The sequence below is a fragment of the Lagenorhynchus albirostris genome, chromosome 1 (genome assembly GCF_949774975.1).
Source record: "Lagenorhynchus albirostris chromosome 1, mLagAlb1.1, whole genome shotgun sequence".
In the NCBI taxonomy this organism is placed as follows: domain Eukaryota; kingdom Metazoa; phylum Chordata; class Mammalia; order Artiodactyla; family Delphinidae; genus Lagenorhynchus; species Lagenorhynchus albirostris.
Window position 1 is genome coordinate 131,379,550 of NC_083095.1, and position 20,953 is coordinate 131,400,502.

The 20,953-nt window shown below is 42.6% G+C and overlaps 1 protein-coding gene across 12 annotated transcripts in view; it reads left to right on the forward strand.

Annotated features, from left to right (window-relative positions):
• The first annotated feature begins 933 nt into the window (after positions 1-933).
• Positions 934-20,953, forward strand: part of PML (PML nuclear body scaffold) — a 45,244-nt gene continuing 25,224 nt past the window's right edge. For 6 of the 12 annotated variants that reach the window (XM_060153678.1, XM_060153716.1, XM_060153708.1 and 3 more), the window contains exons 1-2: positions 937-1,153; positions 2,895-3,361. In XM_060153678.1, the coding sequence (XP_060009661.1) occupies positions 1,025-1,153; positions 2,895-3,361 (596 nt within the window). In that variant the 5' untranslated portion in view covers positions 937-1,024. Of the gene's footprint in view, positions 1,154-2,894; positions 3,362-20,953 lie in introns of all 12 variants that reach the window. The other 6 variants (XM_060153673.1, XM_060153652.1, XM_060153669.1 and 3 more) reach the window with 3 other exon arrangements.

Here is a 20,953-nt window from a genome sequence, read left to right on the forward strand (position 1 = left end):
GTCTCTCCTCACTCTTCTCATACCTGCCCACCAGCTCTTCCCATTCCCTCCCCACTCCCTACTGCCTCAGATTCACCAGCCCTTCCAACTGTCACACAAGGCATCGTCTTGTTCCCCTCATCTCCACTCAGTGTCCTCCTAGTGTCTCTGACACTGGTCTCTCCCCACATCCCACGGCCACGATCCTAGACCAGGCCACCTGCCCCTAGGTTGTCAGAATGACTGTCCCAATATACACTACAGATCATGTTGTTCCTCGTTTCCAAACCCTTCACCGACTGTCGCCCACAGTACTTGTCCATCTGCTTAGCTATCACCTTGCCCCAGCGCACTCCTGGGTCAACATTACTCATGGGTCCCCTCTTAAATCTGAAAATAACCAAAACTGAAACTGAAAACTAGTTGTTTTTTCTCAAAACTAGTTTCTAAACAACCTCTCCTGTTTCAAACCTCCATGCCTTTGCATGTGCTGTTCTCTCTGCTTAAAGTGTCCCTCCAATTTCTGAATCCCTGGCGAATTCCCACCATTCCTTCATGTCCCAGCTGAGGGATCTCCTTTCCAGCCAGTCTCAATACTGTGTGAAAATCTCCTTTTGGCGGCCTGCTCCTCCATTAGATCTGGGGTTCTTCCAAAGTAGGAGCCACGTGTGGCTCACCTCTGCGTCTCCGGCTCCCAGCTGAGGGCTGGCACAAAGCTATGCCAGTGTGAGATGAATGAATGTTTCAAAACCGAGGGCGGGGGCTGCCTCCTTCCCGGTCAGCTCTGACACTGTCCAGCTGTGCGTCTACCCCTCTCCTCCCTCTCCCTCCTCCCTGCTCGAGGCGAGTCTTCAGAACCCACAGTCTACTTCTCCGCCCCTAGAACCGCCCACAGCTAGTGTCTCACTTCCTCTCGGGAGGCGGACGCTTGGGGGCCCCTCCCCTTTCGGACGCTTCGGGAGCTCAGACATCAGCCGCAAGCCTCTGGTTCAGCTTCTCCCGCCCTTCAGCATCAAAACCGAGAATCGAAACTGCGCTGGATTCCATGCAGCAGGAGCCTAAACCCGCCGGATCTCCGGGGCCCCAGCAGGACCCCGCACTGCCCCACGCCCCCACCATGCCTCCCCCGGAGTCCCTCTCCGAAGGCCACGAGCACAGCCACAGCCCCACAGAGGTACTAGTACTGCGTTTGGGGAGATGGGGTTCAGGCTTTGTTGATTTTGGTTGGGGGAAATGTGGGGAGGGACAGGGGAACTTGGCCAAGCACCTTAAAGAGTGACACAAAGAAGGAAGACCAGGCATGAGGTCCTGACCTTCTCGGTTTGGGGTAGCGGTCACGGAAGGTAGAAAATGGGACGAGGATAAGTAAGTGGGGGGGCCTCTCTGGGCTGCGATTCTCCACGAGCAGGGGGGTAAGATGCTGAGGGTCAGTGGCACCCCGGACCGGACTCTTCCGCCCCCACGCTGGGACCTGCCTCTTATCCCCTGCCTCAGACGTCCCCTGCCTCAGACGAAGGACCACCTGTTAGGGAGAGTAGTAGCCATATTGCACCGGCCTGGGAACCCCCAGCATGTCCCAGGTGTGGAAAAACAAGAACCCTAGTTCCCAGATCAGAAAGTGGGAGAGAGGTGTCTTGCCTTGGCTAAGGCCTCAGAGTTCCTGTGGCCTCTCCTTTAGGAAGCTTCTTGGGTCCTTTTCTTGGAGCACCCTGCTCCCCTAACCCCCATCCCCAAGGGGTTTATTAGGGGTTTATTAGTCTTCTCCTGCACAAACTCCCTAGCCACCCCCGACCCCCAAAGGAACTACTTAGATCAGTTGCTCTATGTTCTTCCAGGCCCTTTTTACTGTCCTTCATGAAAGTACAAATAACACCAAATTGCAGTAACTTTCATTATTTGCATTTACACCTCAGAATAATATTAACAATACTAGTTAAGATTTGTGAATATTTCTCATGGGCCAGGTACTGTATTAAGCACTTTTCTTGTGGTAAAATGTTATCAAATACATATATTATGTATGTTTTCTCCATTTCTAAGTGTACACAATTCCGTGGCATTAAATACATTCACAATGTTGTATAGCCCTCACCACTGTCTATTTACAGAATTTTTTTATCCAAACAAAGTCTGTACCCTTTAAGCAATAGCTCCTCATTCCCCTCTTCCCCCAGTGGCTGGTAACCTCTAATCTACTTTCTCTGTGAATTTGCCTAGTCTAGATATTTCCTATAAGTGGATTCCTACAATATTTGCCCCTTTGTCTCTGCATGATCTTACTTAGCATAATGTCTTCAAGGTTCATTCATGTTGTAGCATGTGTCAGAATTTCCTTTTTAAGGCTGAATAATATTCCATTGTGTGTATATACCACATTTTGTTTATCCATTCATCTGTTGATGGACACTTGGGTCGTTTCCACCTTTTGGCTATTGTGAATAATGCTGTGTACAGAATAATGAGTGTACAAGGATCTGGGTACTTGTTTTCAGTTCTTTTGGGTATATATCTAGGTGTGGAATTGTTGGATCATATGGTAGTTCTATGTTTAACTTTCTGAGGAAATATCAAAGTGTATTAAGCACTTTATGTGCGGTTATGTGATATACACTTAATGAATCTCATTTTTAAACTTAAGTTCCTTGAAGGCAGGGATTTGTCCTATACATCCTTTTATCTCAGGGCCTAGTACTGTGTCTTAGGAGAAGTAGATGCTCAGTAAATTGTGGAGTGAGAGTGGGAAGGCCTGAGTAAGTGGAGGATTGGGGTACTGATAAGCCTGGGTTTTGCATCATCCAATGACAGCCTGGTATGGCATTGGAAGTCCCACTCTCAGCCTCCAGCCATAGGGGCGGGTGTCCATTGGGTGGGGACTCCTGGGACTTAAGATCTCGCCTCCCTCTCTGATCCCCCAGCAAGCCACGGAGGAAGAGTTCCAGTTCTTGCACTGCCAGGGCTGCCGGGCAGAAGCCAAGTGCCCCAAGCTGCTGCCTTGTCTGCACACGCTGTGTTCAGGATGCCTGGAGGAGACTGGCAGGCAGTGCCCCATCTGCCAGGCGCCCTGGCCCCCAGGCCCTGATGTGCAGGCCTTGGACAACGTCTTCTTCGAAAGCTTGCAGCGGCGCCTGCATGTGTACCGGCAAATCGTGGACGCGCAGGCCCTTTGCGCCCGCTGCAAAGAGCTGGCCGACTACTGGTGCTTCGAGTGCGAGCAGCTCCTCTGTGCCAAGTGCGTCGAGGCGCACCAGTGGTTCCTCAAGCACGAGGCCCGGCCACTGGCGGAACTCCGCAGCCAGTCGGCGCGGGAGTTTCTGGATAGCACGCGCAAATCCAACAACATCTTCTGTTCCAACCCTAACCACCGCGACCCTACGCTGACCAGGTAAGCAGGCCTGCCCAGGGTGGGGTGAAGCTTCTAAGAGCGAGGTAGAGGCTGCGGGGAGCAGAGATCCAAAGTCTCACAGCCGGGAACGTGGGTAAAGGAGCTTCTAACGTCTTGCAACTCAAAATAAGGTCCACAGACCAGCAGCATCGATAGCGATGACCGCAATTTATGCTGTCCCGTGCGAATGGATGGATAGCAGTAGTTTCCAATTTCCCCTTATAAGAAATAATGCTGCAGAAACATCTTTTCACCCATATCCAGTCATTTCTTCAGGATAAATTTTTAGAAATGCCATTTCTAGATGAAGGGTTATGAAAGTTTTACATTTCGATACATGTTGCCAAACTGCCCTTTAGAAAGTCTTATAGAGGAATTTTCCAGAAGCATTGCCATGGAGTCTCAGTATAGCTGGATTCTAGGATGAGATGTGGGTAGTTAGTTTCTGTCTGAAAAGTCAAAACCGGAACAATGCACTTCCTGGGAGTGTCTGTATGAGAAAAAAAAAGTCATGTCCAATATTAATGATTTTTACTAAACAGCACAGGATTTTAATTCAGGATTTTTTGGATAGATAATACATTTATATGGTGCAAAAAATTACAAACAAAATTTATAGAGAGGACAAAGTCTCCATTCCACTCTGTCCCCCATCTGCCTAATACCCACCACTTCTCCCTCCCCCATCCGCGTTTAACCACGGTTACCAGTTTTGAATGTTTCCAGAGTTTGTGAATATACACACAGGTAGGAGTATATAGTCTTATAGGTCTTATTTTTCCCCCTTTAAGCAAAAGGTAGCATACCTATGTGAACTTTTAATCCTCCCTCCCCCGCATAGATAGCTTGTATAAGATTCTTGGGGATCTGCTTGCAAAGTGAAAGTATTCTTTGCCCGTTGGGGCACACTCAGAGCTCCATTCCTGCTAAACTTACTTCCTGCTTGGAGGTTTACCACCTGTACTACCAGATTCCTCCACAGCTGATACTATTGTTTGAATTTGGATTTCTTTGTTTATTGTTAAGGTTGAGGTCCAGTGGCTTTTCATATGTTTTTTGGCCATTGAGCTTCTTCATTTGTAAATTGCATCCTGAGGGCCTTTGCTTGTTTGTTTCTTTACTCTTAGGAATTAGTCTTTAATTGTAAGAGCTTGTTATAGTGCAGATATTTTTCCTGTGTTGACCTTTGTCATTCATTCAATATGAGGTGTTGTGTGTTAAGTTTTTAGTTTTATGTAGTCCAATCCCTCAATCTCTTCCTTTGTGGTATCTGGCTTTGATCATCCTAGGAAAGATTTTTCCTATGCCAATGTTGAAAATATTTACTTATACTCTATTTTAATAATTTGTTTTTATAGTTAAAATTTTCATTCCCATGGAATTTATTTTTGTGTGTGGTATAAGGTAAGAACCCTTGCTTTGCATTTCTCTCCAAATGGAAAGCCAGTTCTCTCAACAACTTTTATTGAATAATTCACTCTTTTTGTTTTTTCCCATTTTTTAAAATCGAAGTATAGTTGATTCAAGTACAGTATTTTGTTACAGGTGTATAATATAGTGATTCACAATTTTTAAAGGTTATACTTCATTTATAGTTATTATAAAATATTGGCTATATTCCCCATGTTGTACAATATATCCTTGTAGCTTATGAATACTCCACTCTTGCTTTGATCTGAAATGCCCTTTTAATCTTGTACTAAATGTCCATGTAGTCATGAATATGTTTGTAAATCTCTGTTCTGCACCAAACTATTCTTATGCTAATCCTTACTACTGTAAGGAGTTCTGTAGCTTTATATTTGATAGGGTGAATTCCCATTCTTTTTCAAAAATAATTTTACTTTCACAATTTGTACAGTTGCTTTTGCTGTTACAATTCATGCAGTTTCAGAAGTTACATATTCATTGAGATTTTGACTGAGGTGACATTAAATCTTGGAAGAATTGTCCTCATCTCTGGTTATATCTTTGGGTTTTATTCACAAACATCTTGAACTTTTAAATTATAGTTAACTTTATAATATGTAATAATATTATGAATGGAATCTTTTTCCATTATAATTTCTAACTGGTTATCATTAACATTCACTAATGCTATTAATTTATGTATATTTATATTACATCTAGCCATCTTATTGGGCTCTTTTATTCTTGTAAGATTTTCAGTTGATTTTTTGGATTTTCTAGGTAAACAGTCATATCACCTACAAATAATAAAACCTTTTTTCTTTCCAGTATTTATACATATTACCTCTTTGTAGCTTTGTTTCATTGGATTGGCCAGCACTGCCAGGACAGTATTGAATAATGTGAAGCAGTGGTTAGAAAAGGCAACTTTGTCTTGTACCTATCTTTCATAAGAAAGTTTCTTATGTTTTCTTGTTTAGTATGATGCTTATTATTGATTTCCGTAGGTGACTTTTAAAAATCACATTAAGAAAGTTGCCTCCCACTTCTAGTTTTCTTAGAGTTTTGTTGTTGCTGTTATTTCGTTTTAGTTTTAACTCAGGAATAGGTGTTCTTTTGGACTCTGAAGATGTCCTTTCACCTTTCAGTATGATGAATTATATCAATAGGTTTCTTTATGTTGAACCATTCTTTAAGTCCTGGGAGGAAAAAGTCTATTTGGTCATGATATACTATTATTTTAATTTTAATTTAAAATTAAAATTTAATTTTAATTTTATGAATATGTATGATTTCCTTGTCAAGTTTTCTTATTCATTTGATAAGACAACTCTTTCAATGAGTTTGCAAGCTTTTTTGAACGTGATGATATGTATAAATTGATTAGCATAGTGCCTGGCACCTATTAAATACTCAATAAATGTTAAAATGCTACTCTGAGAATTTCTCTGCTGTACACTAGTTTAAAGAACATAGCAATTCAAGCTTATAGAGGTTTCTTGAAAAACTATCTGATACAGGTACCTTTTTTGAAGAGTAGGGTTTTTTCCCCTTTTTTTTGGATCTTGAATCAGATTGTTTGGAATGTTTTCTAGTTCATCCTGAGTTATCTTTTATAATTTAAAACTCTCATCTATACCTGTAATTGTGTCCCCTTTCTTTTTTATAATGTATATTTGTGGTTATTTTAGTGATCTTTTCAAAGCACTAGCTTTTTGGTCTTTCCTTTTATTGCTTACTGATATTAATGTTTTCCTTTTTTCTAACTAATTTTTTTTTTTTTTTTTTTTGCGGTACGCGGGCCTCTCACTGTTGTGGCCCCTCCCGTTGCGGAGCGCAGGCTCAGCGGCCATGGCTCACGGACCCAGCCGCTCCGCGGCATGTGGGATCTTCCCAGACCCGGGCACGATCCCGTATCCCCTGCATCGGCAGGCGGACTCTCAACCACTGCGCCACCAGGGAAGCCCTAACTAATCATTTTGTTTTTATCATCATTATTTTCTCTCTTCTACTTGTCTCTCATTATTCATCATCTAACTGAACATTTAATTCATTTATTTGTTATCCTTATTGTTTAATACCTTCTCCTGTGAGTATGACATTGGCTGCATCCCATAACTTTGATGTAGTGTAATCATAGTCAGTCATTTCTCAAATATCTATAATTTCAGTCTTTTCTCTTTTTAAACATTTTTTCTTTGATAGAAGAGTTTGGGCGAGGGAGTTTTCTAAAATTTTCAAGTGGCTTGTGATGTTTGATTTAAATATTTGATGTTAATTTCCACAGTATGGTCACCTAGTATTTGAGTTATATCTGGGACTGATGTTTTCTTTGGGGCCTTGGACCATATTCTGTGGACTAGCATATTCCTAGGATTTTTTTAAAATGTGTATTTTTTGTAGAGATATATCATATATCTCTCTCCTCTTTCTATTCTGGTTTAAATTTTTAACAAACATATTAGAACGCGTGCGTGCACACGTGTGTGTGTGTGTGTGTGTGTCTGTATCTCTCACCATCAAGAGTATATTACAACTGTTCTTCCAGATAAGATAAAACTTTTAGCATACTTTTTGTTCTCCCCTCTTTCTCTTCCCACATTCAGATATAGTTGAAATAACATGAAATTTTAGTTCTAGATATTACCAAATTTTCTGTCTTTTCTATTCTAAGCATCCTTTTTTGACAGTTATTGTCATCATCACATTATAACCCACTTGTTATCTATAATCTTAGATTTTAATTAGTTTCATTGCTCACAATAATTTTTTCTATAACATATCTTCTCCTTCAATTATTTAATGTTATTAATTTCCCATTTGGCTGGAATACTTCAAGTAATTTTTTTTTGGTTGCTTTTCAGAGGTTACTTTCTGGAATCTTGATTGTCTTAACTTGCATGTCCTTCATTTGCTGTCACATTTATTTTTTAATTCATTTTTTATTTTTATTTTCGGCCATGCCACACAGCTTGTGGGATTTTAGTTCCCTGACTAGGGATCAAACCTGGACCCTCAGCAATGAGAGCATGGAGTCCTAACCACTGGACCGCCAGGGACTTCTCTGCTGTCACATTTAAAGGAAAGTTTAGCTAGGTGTAAAAATTCTGAGGTCACAATCACAAATCTTTCATCTTGGAGTATATACACATTGCTTCATAAATTTGTGGCCTCCAGTGCTGCAGATGAGAAATTTAATTATTATCTAATTATTTTGCCCCTGTGGGTAATGTTTTTGTTTGCTAAGGATGTTTATATAATTTTTCTTTATTCTTGAAAATGATTGATCAAGCTATAGGTCTTTTCTTTTTTCAGTAATCCTCTCTGACATTGTTGAACTGAAAATTCAAGTCTTTCTTCAGCTCAAAGAAATTTTCTACTTTTTTATATATTGATTTCTGTTCATTTGCTTATTTTTTCTTTTTATAACTATCGTTTTTGTGTGTGTGTGGCTTTTTTTTAATTAACTTTTTATTGGAGTAGAGTTGATTTACAATGTTGTGTTAGTTTCTGCTGTACAGCAAAGTGAATCAGTTATACATATGCATATATCCATTCTTTTTTAGATTCTTTTCCCATACAGGTCATTACAGAGTATTGAGTAGTGTTCCCTGTGCTATACAGCAGGTCCTTATTAGTTATCTGTTTTACATATTGTACTGTGTATATGTCAATCCCAATCTCCCTATTTATCCCTCCTCCCCCACTTTCCCCTGTAACCCTTCCCCCACTTTCCCCCATAACCCTTAAGTTTGCGTTTTACATCTGTGACTCTGTTTCTACTTTGTAAATACGTTCATTTGTATCATTTTTTTAGATTCCACATATAAGTGAGATCATATGATACTTATCTTTCTCTGCCTGACTTATTTCACTCAGTATGACAGTCTCTAGGTCCATGCATGGTGCTGCCACAGTTGCAGTCATGTTTTTTTAATTGCCAAACAAGGTCAGTGTTCTCAGGATGCTTTTTCTTGTCATCCTGTTCTTGTTTTCTCAGTGTATGTTCTTAAATCCCCCTGAAAAGCAAACTTAGAATTTTTAGAAGGTTTATGTTTCCTATATTACCCTTGTTTTCAGTGTGAGCCAGGAATCAGTTTGGTCCCCATTTTGCCTGCTGATTCTCTTCATAGGTCCTGTAGTTCTGTGTTGTCTGCTCACATGTAAATGTGGACATCTAGACTGCACAGTCTTAGTAGCTGATAGGGGCTGGCAGCAACTGTATAAACCACAGTTTACATCTCCTACCCTGCAGTGAGGATGGGGCCTCTCCCAGAGCCCCAGATGGTGGTAGCTTACAGAGTGCTTCACCTCTAGTGTGGGGGGTGGATTTCTCCACAGTCGGCAAGGTACAAGGGGCAAGGAGGTCCAGCCAGCAAGAGAACAGGATTCTTTTCCCTTGAGCATGGTAGATGGCTTCAAAAACCTGACAGTATTGCTTAAAAATCGCACACACACAGTCACAATTCACAGTTGTTTCACAATCTACCGGTGGTTACTGGAAAAACAACTTGTTTCTTCTGCACAAAACCTCAGTGTCATAAATAACCGACAACTTCCTGCAAGTTACAAGTCAGTAATAAACCGTTCCATTCTTTGACATTGAGCTGACTTAGGGCTCACAGTGGGGAGCAGCATCGGAAGTGGCTTTAAACTTTCAAACTTAGCCTGGGAGTATCCTCCCTGGAGCCATTGGCATTTGATCAACCACACCTGTGGAGTCCATTCTTTCAGCCCACATTCCTACTATGTAGCAAGCCCTCTGCTAGGTGCTAGGGTATAAATACAAACATGCAGCCCTGGCCCTCTGAGGTCACAGCCTGGTGGAGGAACCAGGTCTGCAGTTAACAATCAAGGCTGCAGAGTGCTTCAAGGAAGCCTGCTTACCATTGTCACTCTGTGCTGCTAGTAGCCCTTAGGACAGTGTGATAAGACACCATCCTCTCCCTCATATTTTCCCTTGCCAGACGGCTGACATCCCGTGTGTGCTCAGTTATTTAAGGGCAGAAGGAAGAAGGAAGGCTGGCACCAGGCATGGGATCTCAGAAAAGGCCACCTGCCCAGCCTTGATTGTCTGGGGATGGCAGCTTCCAAGGGGGTGTCACACTTAGCCTGGCCTGTAAGGAAGCAGAAAGGGGAGGGAGCATGTGCAAAGGCAGAGGCACCAGCAAGTCTGCTGCATTTCAGGAACTGCAAGTAAAGGCTGTGCAGGAGGGCAGGGGCTGGAAGGGTGAGCTAGGGTCAAACATGGGAGAGTTAGAGTTTGGACTCTGTCCTACAATTTCCGGGACAAAGAATGTTCTCAGTTTGCTCCGTTTTCCTGCAGTTTACTCTTGTACCAGTGAGTATCCTGTAGAACACAGTGTGAATGGACCTTTGGGGACTCTGTTGGAAACCCACTGGTGGTACTGAGGCAGAGAGTGGGATAATGTTCAGATCCTCTTTCTGCACTCTGGTACTTTGATTGAACTGGGCAAGTTGAGGAGCAAGGAGACCAGGATTTTTTTTCTTTGGCTGCGTGCTTATTTACATTTTACCCTATTCTGTAAAGAATTTGAGATTTACCACCTTACTGTTGGATATATGACCCAAGCGGAACTGAAGCAAAGAATCTGGACCTGGGGAAAGGGAGCCACATTAGGAGGCTGAGCCATGGTGCAGGTGGGGGTGAGGCCTGCAAGAATGCAGAGGTGGCAGCATGGGGAGAAGGCCAGAGTGTCACACGGCCATGGCCTGCCTGACCTGGAGGTCAAGGTGGCTGCCAGCCTTTTCATCACATGTGCTGGGGAGCGCTGGGGAGTGCCTTGCAGCCAAGGGTAATGGGGGTTTAGGACTGTTGATGGAGCTGAGACCCATGTTGGGGTGTCAGATCCCAAAGCTTGGCTGGATGGGGTAGGGGAATTAATCGAGGACCATCAAAACTTGTAGCGGGAAGAGCTTTAGTTACAGTTGAGTGGGGAAAATGAAAGACCTATTATTCAAGTTTGAGACGTATGATAAGATCATAAACTGGGAAAAGACAGCCCAAGACCAGAAGTTGGAATGATTGGCAACAGGTGGGGAGAGGCATCCTGGGCAGCCCAGGGGAGGGTTCAGGGCAGAGGTGGACATCACGCGGTGGTGGCAGGAACCAGAGTGCAGGGGACAGGCTTGAAACCAGCCTTGAGTGACGCTTCCCGATCCCTTGGTACCTGGGCAGCGCCTTTCAATAGGAAACTGAAACGTTTTCCAATATGGTCAGAGAATGGGCTCTTCTGGTTGGATTTGACCTCTTCTTAACACAATAAAGCACTTTCCTGTCTTTTGAGATGTTTTTTCCTGTGCTATTACCTTACTTCCCTGACCTTCCTATAAGATTATTGAGGAAGAGAGAATTGTTGCAAGAGGCTCGAACATTAATGGGAGCTCATCCCCAAATAGGAGATCTTGTCTGAGCCAGGGCCAGGACAGGACGCAGGATTTCCTGACTGCACTCTGCAGAGTCTGTCCTGGTGCTGCCGGCCTCCACATACAGGTAGTTTTCAACTAACAACCTGGCCGAGTTGCAAAAAAAAAGGATTCTACAAGTTACTTGTTTCGAGCTCAAGAGTGTATCTTCCCTTACAATTAGCTTATTCAAAGGAAGCATGCTATTTAAGCAATGTTAAATTTAATTTTCCTTGACTTTGATGAAAGAAAAAGATACTAAAGTAAAATTAGACTTGCTAAACTTCAAAGAAATATTTCTTCATCCTAAAACATTTCCTAAAAGACCTCTCTAAGATTAAGCAAAAAAATGACTAAGGCATCAAGAGGCTGGAGTCATTATAGTTTTTAATGAAATGAATGCATTTTAGACAGTAACGAAGTCTTTGCCGTGAAAGATCAGGATGGTCCACTCCCGTGTTTGTAGTCTTGGTTCCACATCACAATGGCTCTAATGCACAGCACTGGTCCTTTCACTTTAATACCACTTTTCATGGAGTCTTTGTTTTGATTCAGCTCTTGGTTGGACGGATGCTGTCAATTAGCAGTTTTTCTCAAGAAGGACTTCTGTGTTCTGAATTCCTAGCGTGGTGTTGAGAATGTCTGTCAGTTACGCTTGCATGACATTTTGGCTGGGTGTAATATACCTGGTCACGGTCTTTCCTTTAGAGCTTTGTAGACTTTCCTGTCTTATCTTCCAGCATCAAACGTCTACCAGGAGAGACCTGAGGCCAAATTTATTTCCTTTTTCTGTCTCGATGCCTAAAGATATTTTTCATTCCTTAAGTGTATCAATTTAACCAAGCTGTCTTGGTGTGGAACGTATTGTATCAAATTACTCTGAAACCCGGCTTGCTCCTTTAGTTTAAAAATTCTGTTTATTTCAATGAAATTTTCTTACATAACCCCTCCTCCTCTTTCTTCCTCTTCCTTTCCTTCTCATTTTCCTCTTGCTCTATTACCATGAGTATTACAGTTTTTAATTTATGATTTTATTTTTTTTCTTATTAGTAATCTTAAGAGTATTACCACAGTTTGGGGGAAACTTAAATATTTAGTGAGTATTGAATGAGTAACAAAGATCAGAACCACAGTATACTCTCAGAGCTACATGAAATCATTTTATACTTATTTTAATAAAAGTACTTCTGGAGAATATCAAAATTGTTTGTGTCACATAAGGACACAAACTTGTTTCCTATGTCACCAGATTCTATTAACATTTAATGATTAACTTTATAGTCATTGAATTTTGTAACAAATGCCTGCTTTGGCTTTTTATTTTAAAATAAATTTATTTATTTAATTTTTTTATTTTTGGCTGTGTTGGGTCTTCGTTGCTGTGCGTGGGCTTTCTCTAGTTGGCGGCGAGCCAGGGCTACTCTTCATTTAAGTGCGGAGCTTCTCATTGCGGTGGCTTCTCTTGTTGTGGAGCACGGGCTCTAGGCGCACGGGCTTGAGTAGTTGTGGCACGCGGGGTCACTAGTTGTGGCTCACGGGCTCTAGAGCACAGGCTCAGTAGTTGTGGCACGTGGGCTTAGTTGCTCCACGACGTGTGGGATCTTCCTGGACCAAGGATCGAACCCGTGTCCCCTGAATTGGCAGGCAGATTCTCAGCCACTGCGCCACCAGGGAAGCCCGCTTTGGCATGTATTACAGTTTGGATTTGTTCTGCCAAAGCTGTTAGAGTTGGGGAGGTATTTTGAGATAGATACAACTAAATAGAAGAGCTGTCTGTTTATACCATATGTTATTTAATACAGTATTATGTTAATGTTATCTTAATATCCAGTAGCATTTTTCTTATTCACGGCTTTAGTTAATTGATTGTTTCAGCTATTTCCATCTCTTTTGCCGTTTTATTTATTGAAATTAGGTTGGATTTAAATGAAATAGCCTAATCAGATTAATAAGTAATCACTGTATGTAAACTTTGCCTTGTCCTCTTGCAATATTTACTGGCATGTAAATCCAAATTGTGTTCATGTTCACTAATATCCAATACTATATAATTATAGTGCATTATTATAAAACTCAGTGAATTTGCCCAAGTGATCTAACTTTGTTCAAAAATTGAATCTCCTTCATTAACATATTACTTATGTGTTATTTAAGATATTTCTTGCACTTGATGCTATTCTGACTGTACTTCCAAGGGGCATCATTGCAGTCACCTCAGTGTATGGTGATGATAACTTTTTTTTTTTTTTTTGGCTGCTCCACGCGTCTTGTAGGATCTCAGTTCCCCGACCAGTGGTCAGACCAGGGCCCTTGGCAGTGAAAGCACGGAGTCCTAACCACTGGACCGCCAGGGAATTCCCAGATGATCACATTTTAGAAATACTATGTGGTGGCACTGGGAAAGGTTGATTGGAGAGACCAGAGGCAAGGAGGCCTATTAGGGGACAGTGCTAAAGGAGATAAGCCATAATTGGGGCAAGAACAAAGGCAGTATCAATGGGAACTGATGTGACAGATTTAGGAACCAGAATTCTACCTTAATCATCTCTGCATTCTAGCCCCATACCTGTACCTAGCTGGTACTCAGTAATTTTTTTTAAGTAAATGAAGGTAGACCTTAACAAGACTTAATAATGAGTCATTGTTGAAGCAGTCGAAGAGGGGAGGAATCTGGAATTCCCCTTGATCTTTGGCTTGAGTGACCTTTGAACAGCAGTGCCATTCACTGCCATAGAGAGGGCAGGAGAGGCAGGGCACCCATGCAGCAGTGCACCTGCTACCTACTGAATGAGTGACATGGCCCAGCAGAACACTGTCCACCATGGATGTGCCAGTCTTGAAAGCAGAGACCTACATAGAAAAGAGCGGGGAAGGAACACTACAAACTTTCTCTTCTTTCTTGGGTGTGGGACCAGCATAAGACCATAGTGTGAAATAGACAAGGCTTCCTCCTCTCCTCTTTCTTTGCTGCTTCTCTTTTTTTTTTTAATTTATTTTATTTATTTACTTTTGTTTGTGTTGGGTCTTCGTTGCTGCTCGTGGGCTTTAGCTGTGGCGAGCGGGTGCTACTCTTCGTTGTGGTGTGCGGGCTTCTCACTGTGGTGGCTTTTCTTGTTGAGCACAGGCTCTAGGTGTGCAGGCTTCAGTAGCTGTGGCGCATGGGCTCAGTAGTTATGGCTCGTGGTCTCTAGAGTGCAGGCTCAGTAGTTGTGGCGCACGGGCTTAGTTGCTCCACGACACGTGGGATCTTCCTGGACCAGGGCTCGAACCCGTGTCCCCTGCATTGGCAGGCGGATTCTTAACCACTGCACCACCAGGGAAGCCCCTCTTTGCTGCTTCTCTTAACTTCTGTTATCTTCCTCTCTGAGACGGCAGGTTTTCCTGTCTCTGTCACCACCTTCTCAATTAATGAATAGTTGGAGGAGGGGAGATCAACAGGAATAATGCTTTCACTCTCTTTGAGCATCCCAGTCTCTACAATTACTCATCTCCTCTCCTGGTTTCAGAAATCTTATTTCCTCAACTGTGTCACCCTGGAGATGGCAGGAAACCAGCCTCATTAAATGCATCCATACTACTGTGTAAATGACCCACGGATCCCTTTAATTACTCTCTAGCTAATTATTTGAATTTCCAAAGGAGGCTACTCCTTTCCATACTCCACCAAAGTGAGAGCTCCCATCAACCCTTGTTGAGATGGGGGCAGTGAAGTGGAGACTTTTTCTGTCACCATTCAGGCAAGCCAGGCCCTGCCCTGGAGTTTTGCTCTGGGGCCATCTCTCCTCCACTAGTCCTGTTTTCATAGGATTTTTGCTTCCTGCATTCTGAGTTACCCTGTTTCCTAGTACAGCAGAAGTACCATGCTGCTCTGGTCCTACTGGGAAGTGTGGCTGGTCTAGGGCGGCATGTCCCTACTGGGAAGGGAAGAGCCCAGAGACCACACTCAGTGGTGATGTTTCCTTACTGCCTGAGGTTGAGAGGCTCACCCACCAGCAGCAGGGCTCTCCCCTGCCACGTGTACATATGTGGTTAATGCCCCCTCTTCTTTCACAGCTCCAGAATGTCTGATGTGTATCTGGCACTGTGCTGGTCACTTCACATACACCAGCCCCTTGTCTTTGTAACAGTCTATGAGAGAGCATCCTTAGGCCCATTGTACAGATGGGGAAATTAAGACTCAGAGAGAGAAAGTAATTTACTCAAGGCCTCATAGCTAGGAATTGTGGAAGAGTTCAGATTCAGGCCTAGGTCGGGCTGCCTCCAGAACCCATATCCTGTCTGCTGTCACGTGGCCTCTGGGATGGTGGTTTAGACACAGGCAGCTTTTGGATGGGAAGACTGAGAACCGAGGAAACATGTTGGGGTTTCTATTAAAATATTAATCATGCAGTCAATTCGCTGAACAGTCATAAAGGGATAAACGAAACAATATATCACAAGGCAGAAGAGAAAGAGCTTGTTGTAATTCCTAGAGGGGATGTTCTTTTACCATTCCCCATTGCCTCCTGTTTAAAGTCCAAACTCATTTGTTTAGAATTGATTACGGAAACTTTTGGAAAATCTCAATAAGTAAAAAGGGGGAGGGAGGAAGAGAAAGAGGTAACTACTATCAGTCTAGACTTTTTCCTTTCCTTCCTGCTGTCTCTGTAATCATCTAAAACAGAATGAACAACACTTAGTGTTACAAAGTGTGCTTTTCTTATAATAGGAGGTCATGAACGTCTTTCCAAAAAATAGTTTTGAATTTTCAGGCAGCTGCGTCTGTTAATAGTACGATTTCATCCACGTCTTCAGTGGTTATAAGGTCTTTACCGTCATGAGAGTAAATAGTCAACTATTATATCTCCATGGTGTTATTTTTCATATTTATCTCTGATTCATCAAAAATGCATCTTGGTGGGGCTTCCCTGGTGGCGCAGTGGCTGAGAGTCCGCCTGCCGATGCAGGGGACACGGGTTCGTGCCCCGATCCGGGAAGATCCCACATGCCGCGGAGCGGCTGGGCCCGTGAGCCATGGCCGCTGAGCCTGCGCGTCCAGAGCCTGTGCTCCGCAACGGGAGAGGCCGCAACAGTGAGAGGCCCGCGTACCGCAAAAAAAACCAAAAAACAAAACAAAACAAAAAATATATCTTGGTGTAGTGTATGAAGCAAAGCTCTAACTTGATTTATTTCCCCCCCTGTAGCCAGTTTTCATGATATAATTGTTGAAAATCCTTTAATGTCCATTAGTTTGGACATTTCTTTATTAAATAAAATATTACATTCTGATAGGTGCCAGGGCCTCTTTCAGGACTATGTGGTCTGTTGTGCTGATTGTTCTCTTGACTATTAGACTAGTATATACAGTTTTAATAATGGTAGTTCTATAATGTTGTCAGTGGCAGAGAAAATCCCCTTCCTTACACTGATTTTTCAAACAATTTCTTAGCTATTTGATCCGTTTACTCCTTCATGTGAAATTTATTCTGTTTTCTTTTTTTCTTTTTTTTCATCATGTGAAATTTAGAATCAGTTGGTTAAGTTTTAAAATCTCATTCTTAATTTGGCTCAAATTGCTTTAAACCTTTATATTAACTTGAGGAAAATTAATATTATACTATTTAGTCTCTCCAGTCAGGACCTTGATACAATTTTCTGTTTTTAGACTTTCTCTCTTAGTGGGTTTTTGTCATTTACTCCATATAAGTTCTATGTATTTCTTGCTAGGATTATGTCTAGGTATTTTTTTTTTTAGCATTTTTAAAATTGCTGTTGTGAATGAGAACATGGAAAATTTTTCCATATGTCTTTTCATTTGCTTTGCTGGAAAAAAATTAAGCTGTTTTCTTCTCTTAATTCTGGTATAATCCAGCCACTTTGCTGAGCAACTTCTTGTTGATTCTGTGGTGTTTTAGTTCATTCTTTCGAGTGTTCCAGAAGCAAATAAGTGCCCTTTTGCTTTCCAGAGCTACACCTCTCTGTCTGTGTTAAGTCTGGGTCCTTGTCATGGAGCTCCTTGTGGGTAGGTGCCCACCTCACCTCTGTCTCCCCCAAAAGTGCCAAGCACACAGTGGGTGCTCAGTAAGTGTCCTTTGAATGAGGGTGAAGGAACCATAGGCCAAGGAGGTCATCCTTGGTCTTGGGTGGCAGGCCCACAATGGGTCATTCTGATTCAGGGTTTGCATCTCAGTCTTATCAGAAAGTTGGGGGCTTTGGACCCCAGGGCGTCTGATGCAGGCCCCTCAATAGAGACCTGAAGCCAATTGTCTCCTTCCATCCAGAGGGGCAGGGGTGGCTGGTTTCCCTGGGGAGACCCCATTTGGGGCAGAAGGGGCTTAAGAAGAGGACCCAGCAGAGACTGTGGTCTCCCCAGCAAGTCTTGCTCTCCCTCCAGGCCACCCTAGGGGTCCCCTTCCCAGGCCTGGAACACTCTTTCTAAGGAAAGGTCACTCACCTCGGTCTCAGCCCCTCTCCCATGGATCCAAAGCTAGGAAAATGACAACTGGTTCTAGTTCTCCCTTTATTTCTATAGCCTATCTAATTGCCCACATCTATTAGAATTCTGTTCTTTAATTAAAAACATAGGTAATATTAATACATTCACAAGGTTCAAACATGAGAGCAACCTAAAAGGCATACAGTGAAATGCCTCACTCCACCTCTTCCCTGCCCCATCCTGTAAATACTTTTATTAATTTGTATCCTTTCAAGGTTTCTTTATTCAGATGCAATCAAATATGAATATATTCTTATTTTTTTCCATTCTTACACAAAAAGCAGCATCCTATAATGCACTTTTGTGTTATTTTTGGCTGCACTGGGTCTTTGTTGCTGCACGCGGGCTTTCTCTAGTTGCAGCGAGCGGGGGCTACTCTTCATTGTGGTGCACTTGCATCTCATTGCGGTGGCTTCTCTTGTTGCGGGGAATGGGCTCTAGGCACACAGGCTTCAGTAGTTGTGGTGTGCGGGCTCTAGGGCGCACGGGCTTTAGTAGTTGTGGCACGCAGGCTCAGTAGTTGTGGCGCCCAGGCTTAGTTGCTCCATGGCATGTGGGATCTTCCCGGCCCAGGGATTGAACCCGTGTCCCCTGCTTTGGCAGGCAGATTCTTAACCACTGCGCCACCAGGAGAGGTCCCCTATAATACACTTCTACACCTTGATTTTTTTACTTAAAATACACATTGTCATAATTGAACACATTCTATGGTAGTCACTGTTCTAACCTTTTATATATATTAACTCATCGAATCCTCCTAATACTCCTATTATCATCCTTATTTTGCCAGAGAGATTTTTCCATATAATGAACTTTCTCAGTTTTTTTCAGCTGCATAGTACTCCATTGTACAGGTGCATTGTAATTTATGTAAGTCATTGCCTAGTGATGGGCACTTAGGTTGTTTCTATTCTTTGCTATTATGGACTGTGTTACGTTGTACAAATGTTATTTTTTATGTATGGAGATAGAGCTGCAGAAAAGATATCTAGAAGGGGGGAGGGTGCTGGGTCAAAGGATAAATACATTTGTAATTTTGATGAATACTGCCAAATTGCCCTCTGTAGAGTTATTCATTCCTTTCATAATTGCTTAACATTTCTCATTAGTAGTGTCTAATTAGGGAGCACTAATATTTCAGGCAATTATAATCATAGTCTTTTAAACAAACATTCATGTAGGGCTTACCTCATTTGATCCTCTCCAGCACTCCCATATGAGGTAGGAATTATCCCTATTTTACAGGTAAGAAAACTGAGGTGCAGAGAGGTTAAATGACCTGCCAAGGAAGGGCACAGAGCTGAGGTCAGATCCACATCTGCCCGGCTTTTTTCTCTGCTCCACCTGCCACTTACCACAGCCACTGGTCCTGCCTCTGGGTGATGTGGGTCTCTGTTACTTAGATCCGATTTCCTGAGGCTGGAGGAGCTCCAGGCTCATGACCCAGTGGCAACCCCCATCCCACTTTCCACACACTTTTCTGTCTCCAGAAAAGCTTTGCTATCGTGGCATAAGTCTCCTGTGTTTGAGCAGGAGGGTCGAGCCCTGGGACCTTACCACCTTGGGTGACTTGGGAAGGTTGAGAGCTGGCAAAGCTGAGGGACTAGTACCTGGTTTCAAGATTTTAGAATTGGGTCGGCCAGCAGGCTCTGGGACAAGTTGATCTCAGTAATTCAAGCCAAAGTGGCCCCAGCTAAAATCCTTTCTCCTGGCCTCAGGTGGGCTAACTTATTATTTTCATTCCTGGTGAGAGTAAATTACAGCAGTATTTCTAGGGAAGTAACTAATATTTTTCCTGGTAATATTTGAAGAAGCAGCACTGCAGTGTTTCAGAGCATGGACTCTGAGCCAGGCTGCTTGGGTTTTTATATTAGTTTCCTGTTGCTGCTGTAACATTTACCACCAATTTAGGGACCTAAACCATTAGAGATATATCGTTTTGTACCTCTGGAGGTCAGAAGTCTGAAATGGGTCTCATTGAGCTAAAATCAGGACGTCAGTAGGGCTGTGTTCCTTCTGGAGGCTCTTGAGGAGAATCCATTGTCTTGCCTTTTCCAGCTTCTAGAGGCTGCCTGCGTTCTGTATTTCATGATCCCCTTCCGTCTTCAAAGCCAGCAGGGTAGTGTCACTGTGACCTCTACTTCCATCATCACCTCTCCCTTCTCTCACTCTCCTGCCTCCTGCCTCTTTCCTTTATGAGGACTCTTGTGCTTACATTGGGTCCACCCAGATAATCCAGGGTAATCTCCCCATCTCAAAATCCTTAATGTAATCACACCTGTCAAGTCTCTTTTGCCATGTAAGGTACCATATTCAGGTTCCAGGAATTAGTACTTGGATGGGGGCCGTTATTCTGCCTACTACAATTTGCACCTAGACTTTACCGCTTACTAATTGTGTGACCTTGGACAAGTTATTGTACCTCTTGCTCAGTTTCCCCATCCTTAAAATAGGGATAATAATAATCCCCACTCCATAGGATTGTTAGAAGGATTAAATGAGTTGATATTTGTCAAATGCTCATAATAGGGTCTGACACATAGTAAATGCTATGGAAGTGTCTGCTGGCTAAAATATATTAAATAGATAAAAATATACGTACTCTTTGATCTAGCAATCCTATTATTTTGTAATGTATTTCATAGAAACAAAAGGATGCATGCATTAGGCTACAGAAAGCATTGTGCATATTGGGGAAAAATGCACAAACAGGAAATCACTGGAATGTCCATTAACAGGATGAATGAATCAGTGTGGTCCATCTGGAACGTAAAGAAGCTATTAACGAGAATACATCAGATCCATACTTGTAGACCTAGAGGAGTGTCCTGAACAAAAGTTCAATTAAAGGAGGAAGTTGCAAAGGTTTAGCATGTTCTTATTTTTTTTTAAGAACATCAACCTGCCCAAAAGTGTTGTAGATATTTGAGCCAGTTATTTAAACTCTGAATGTCTTGGTTTCTTTATCTGTGAAATGAGGATAATAGTAATTCTCCCTTAAGAAACTCAACGGAGGATTAAGTGGAATGAAATGTATCAAGTCCTTAGAATTCTGCTAGCAGCAGCATAATCTGCATATCTATGTAAAGCTGTTTGAATAGAGAGAGGTGTGAAGGATGCACCCAGGGTGCTCACCTAGTTGCCTCCGAGGTGGGGAAAGGAAATTCGGAAAGGCTGGGAAGAGATGATTAACTTTCTTGTTGTACGTCTTTGCATTGTTTCACGGATGGAGGCTAGCTATTATTACTTTAGTAACTTTTGATGTTCTAATACGTTTTATT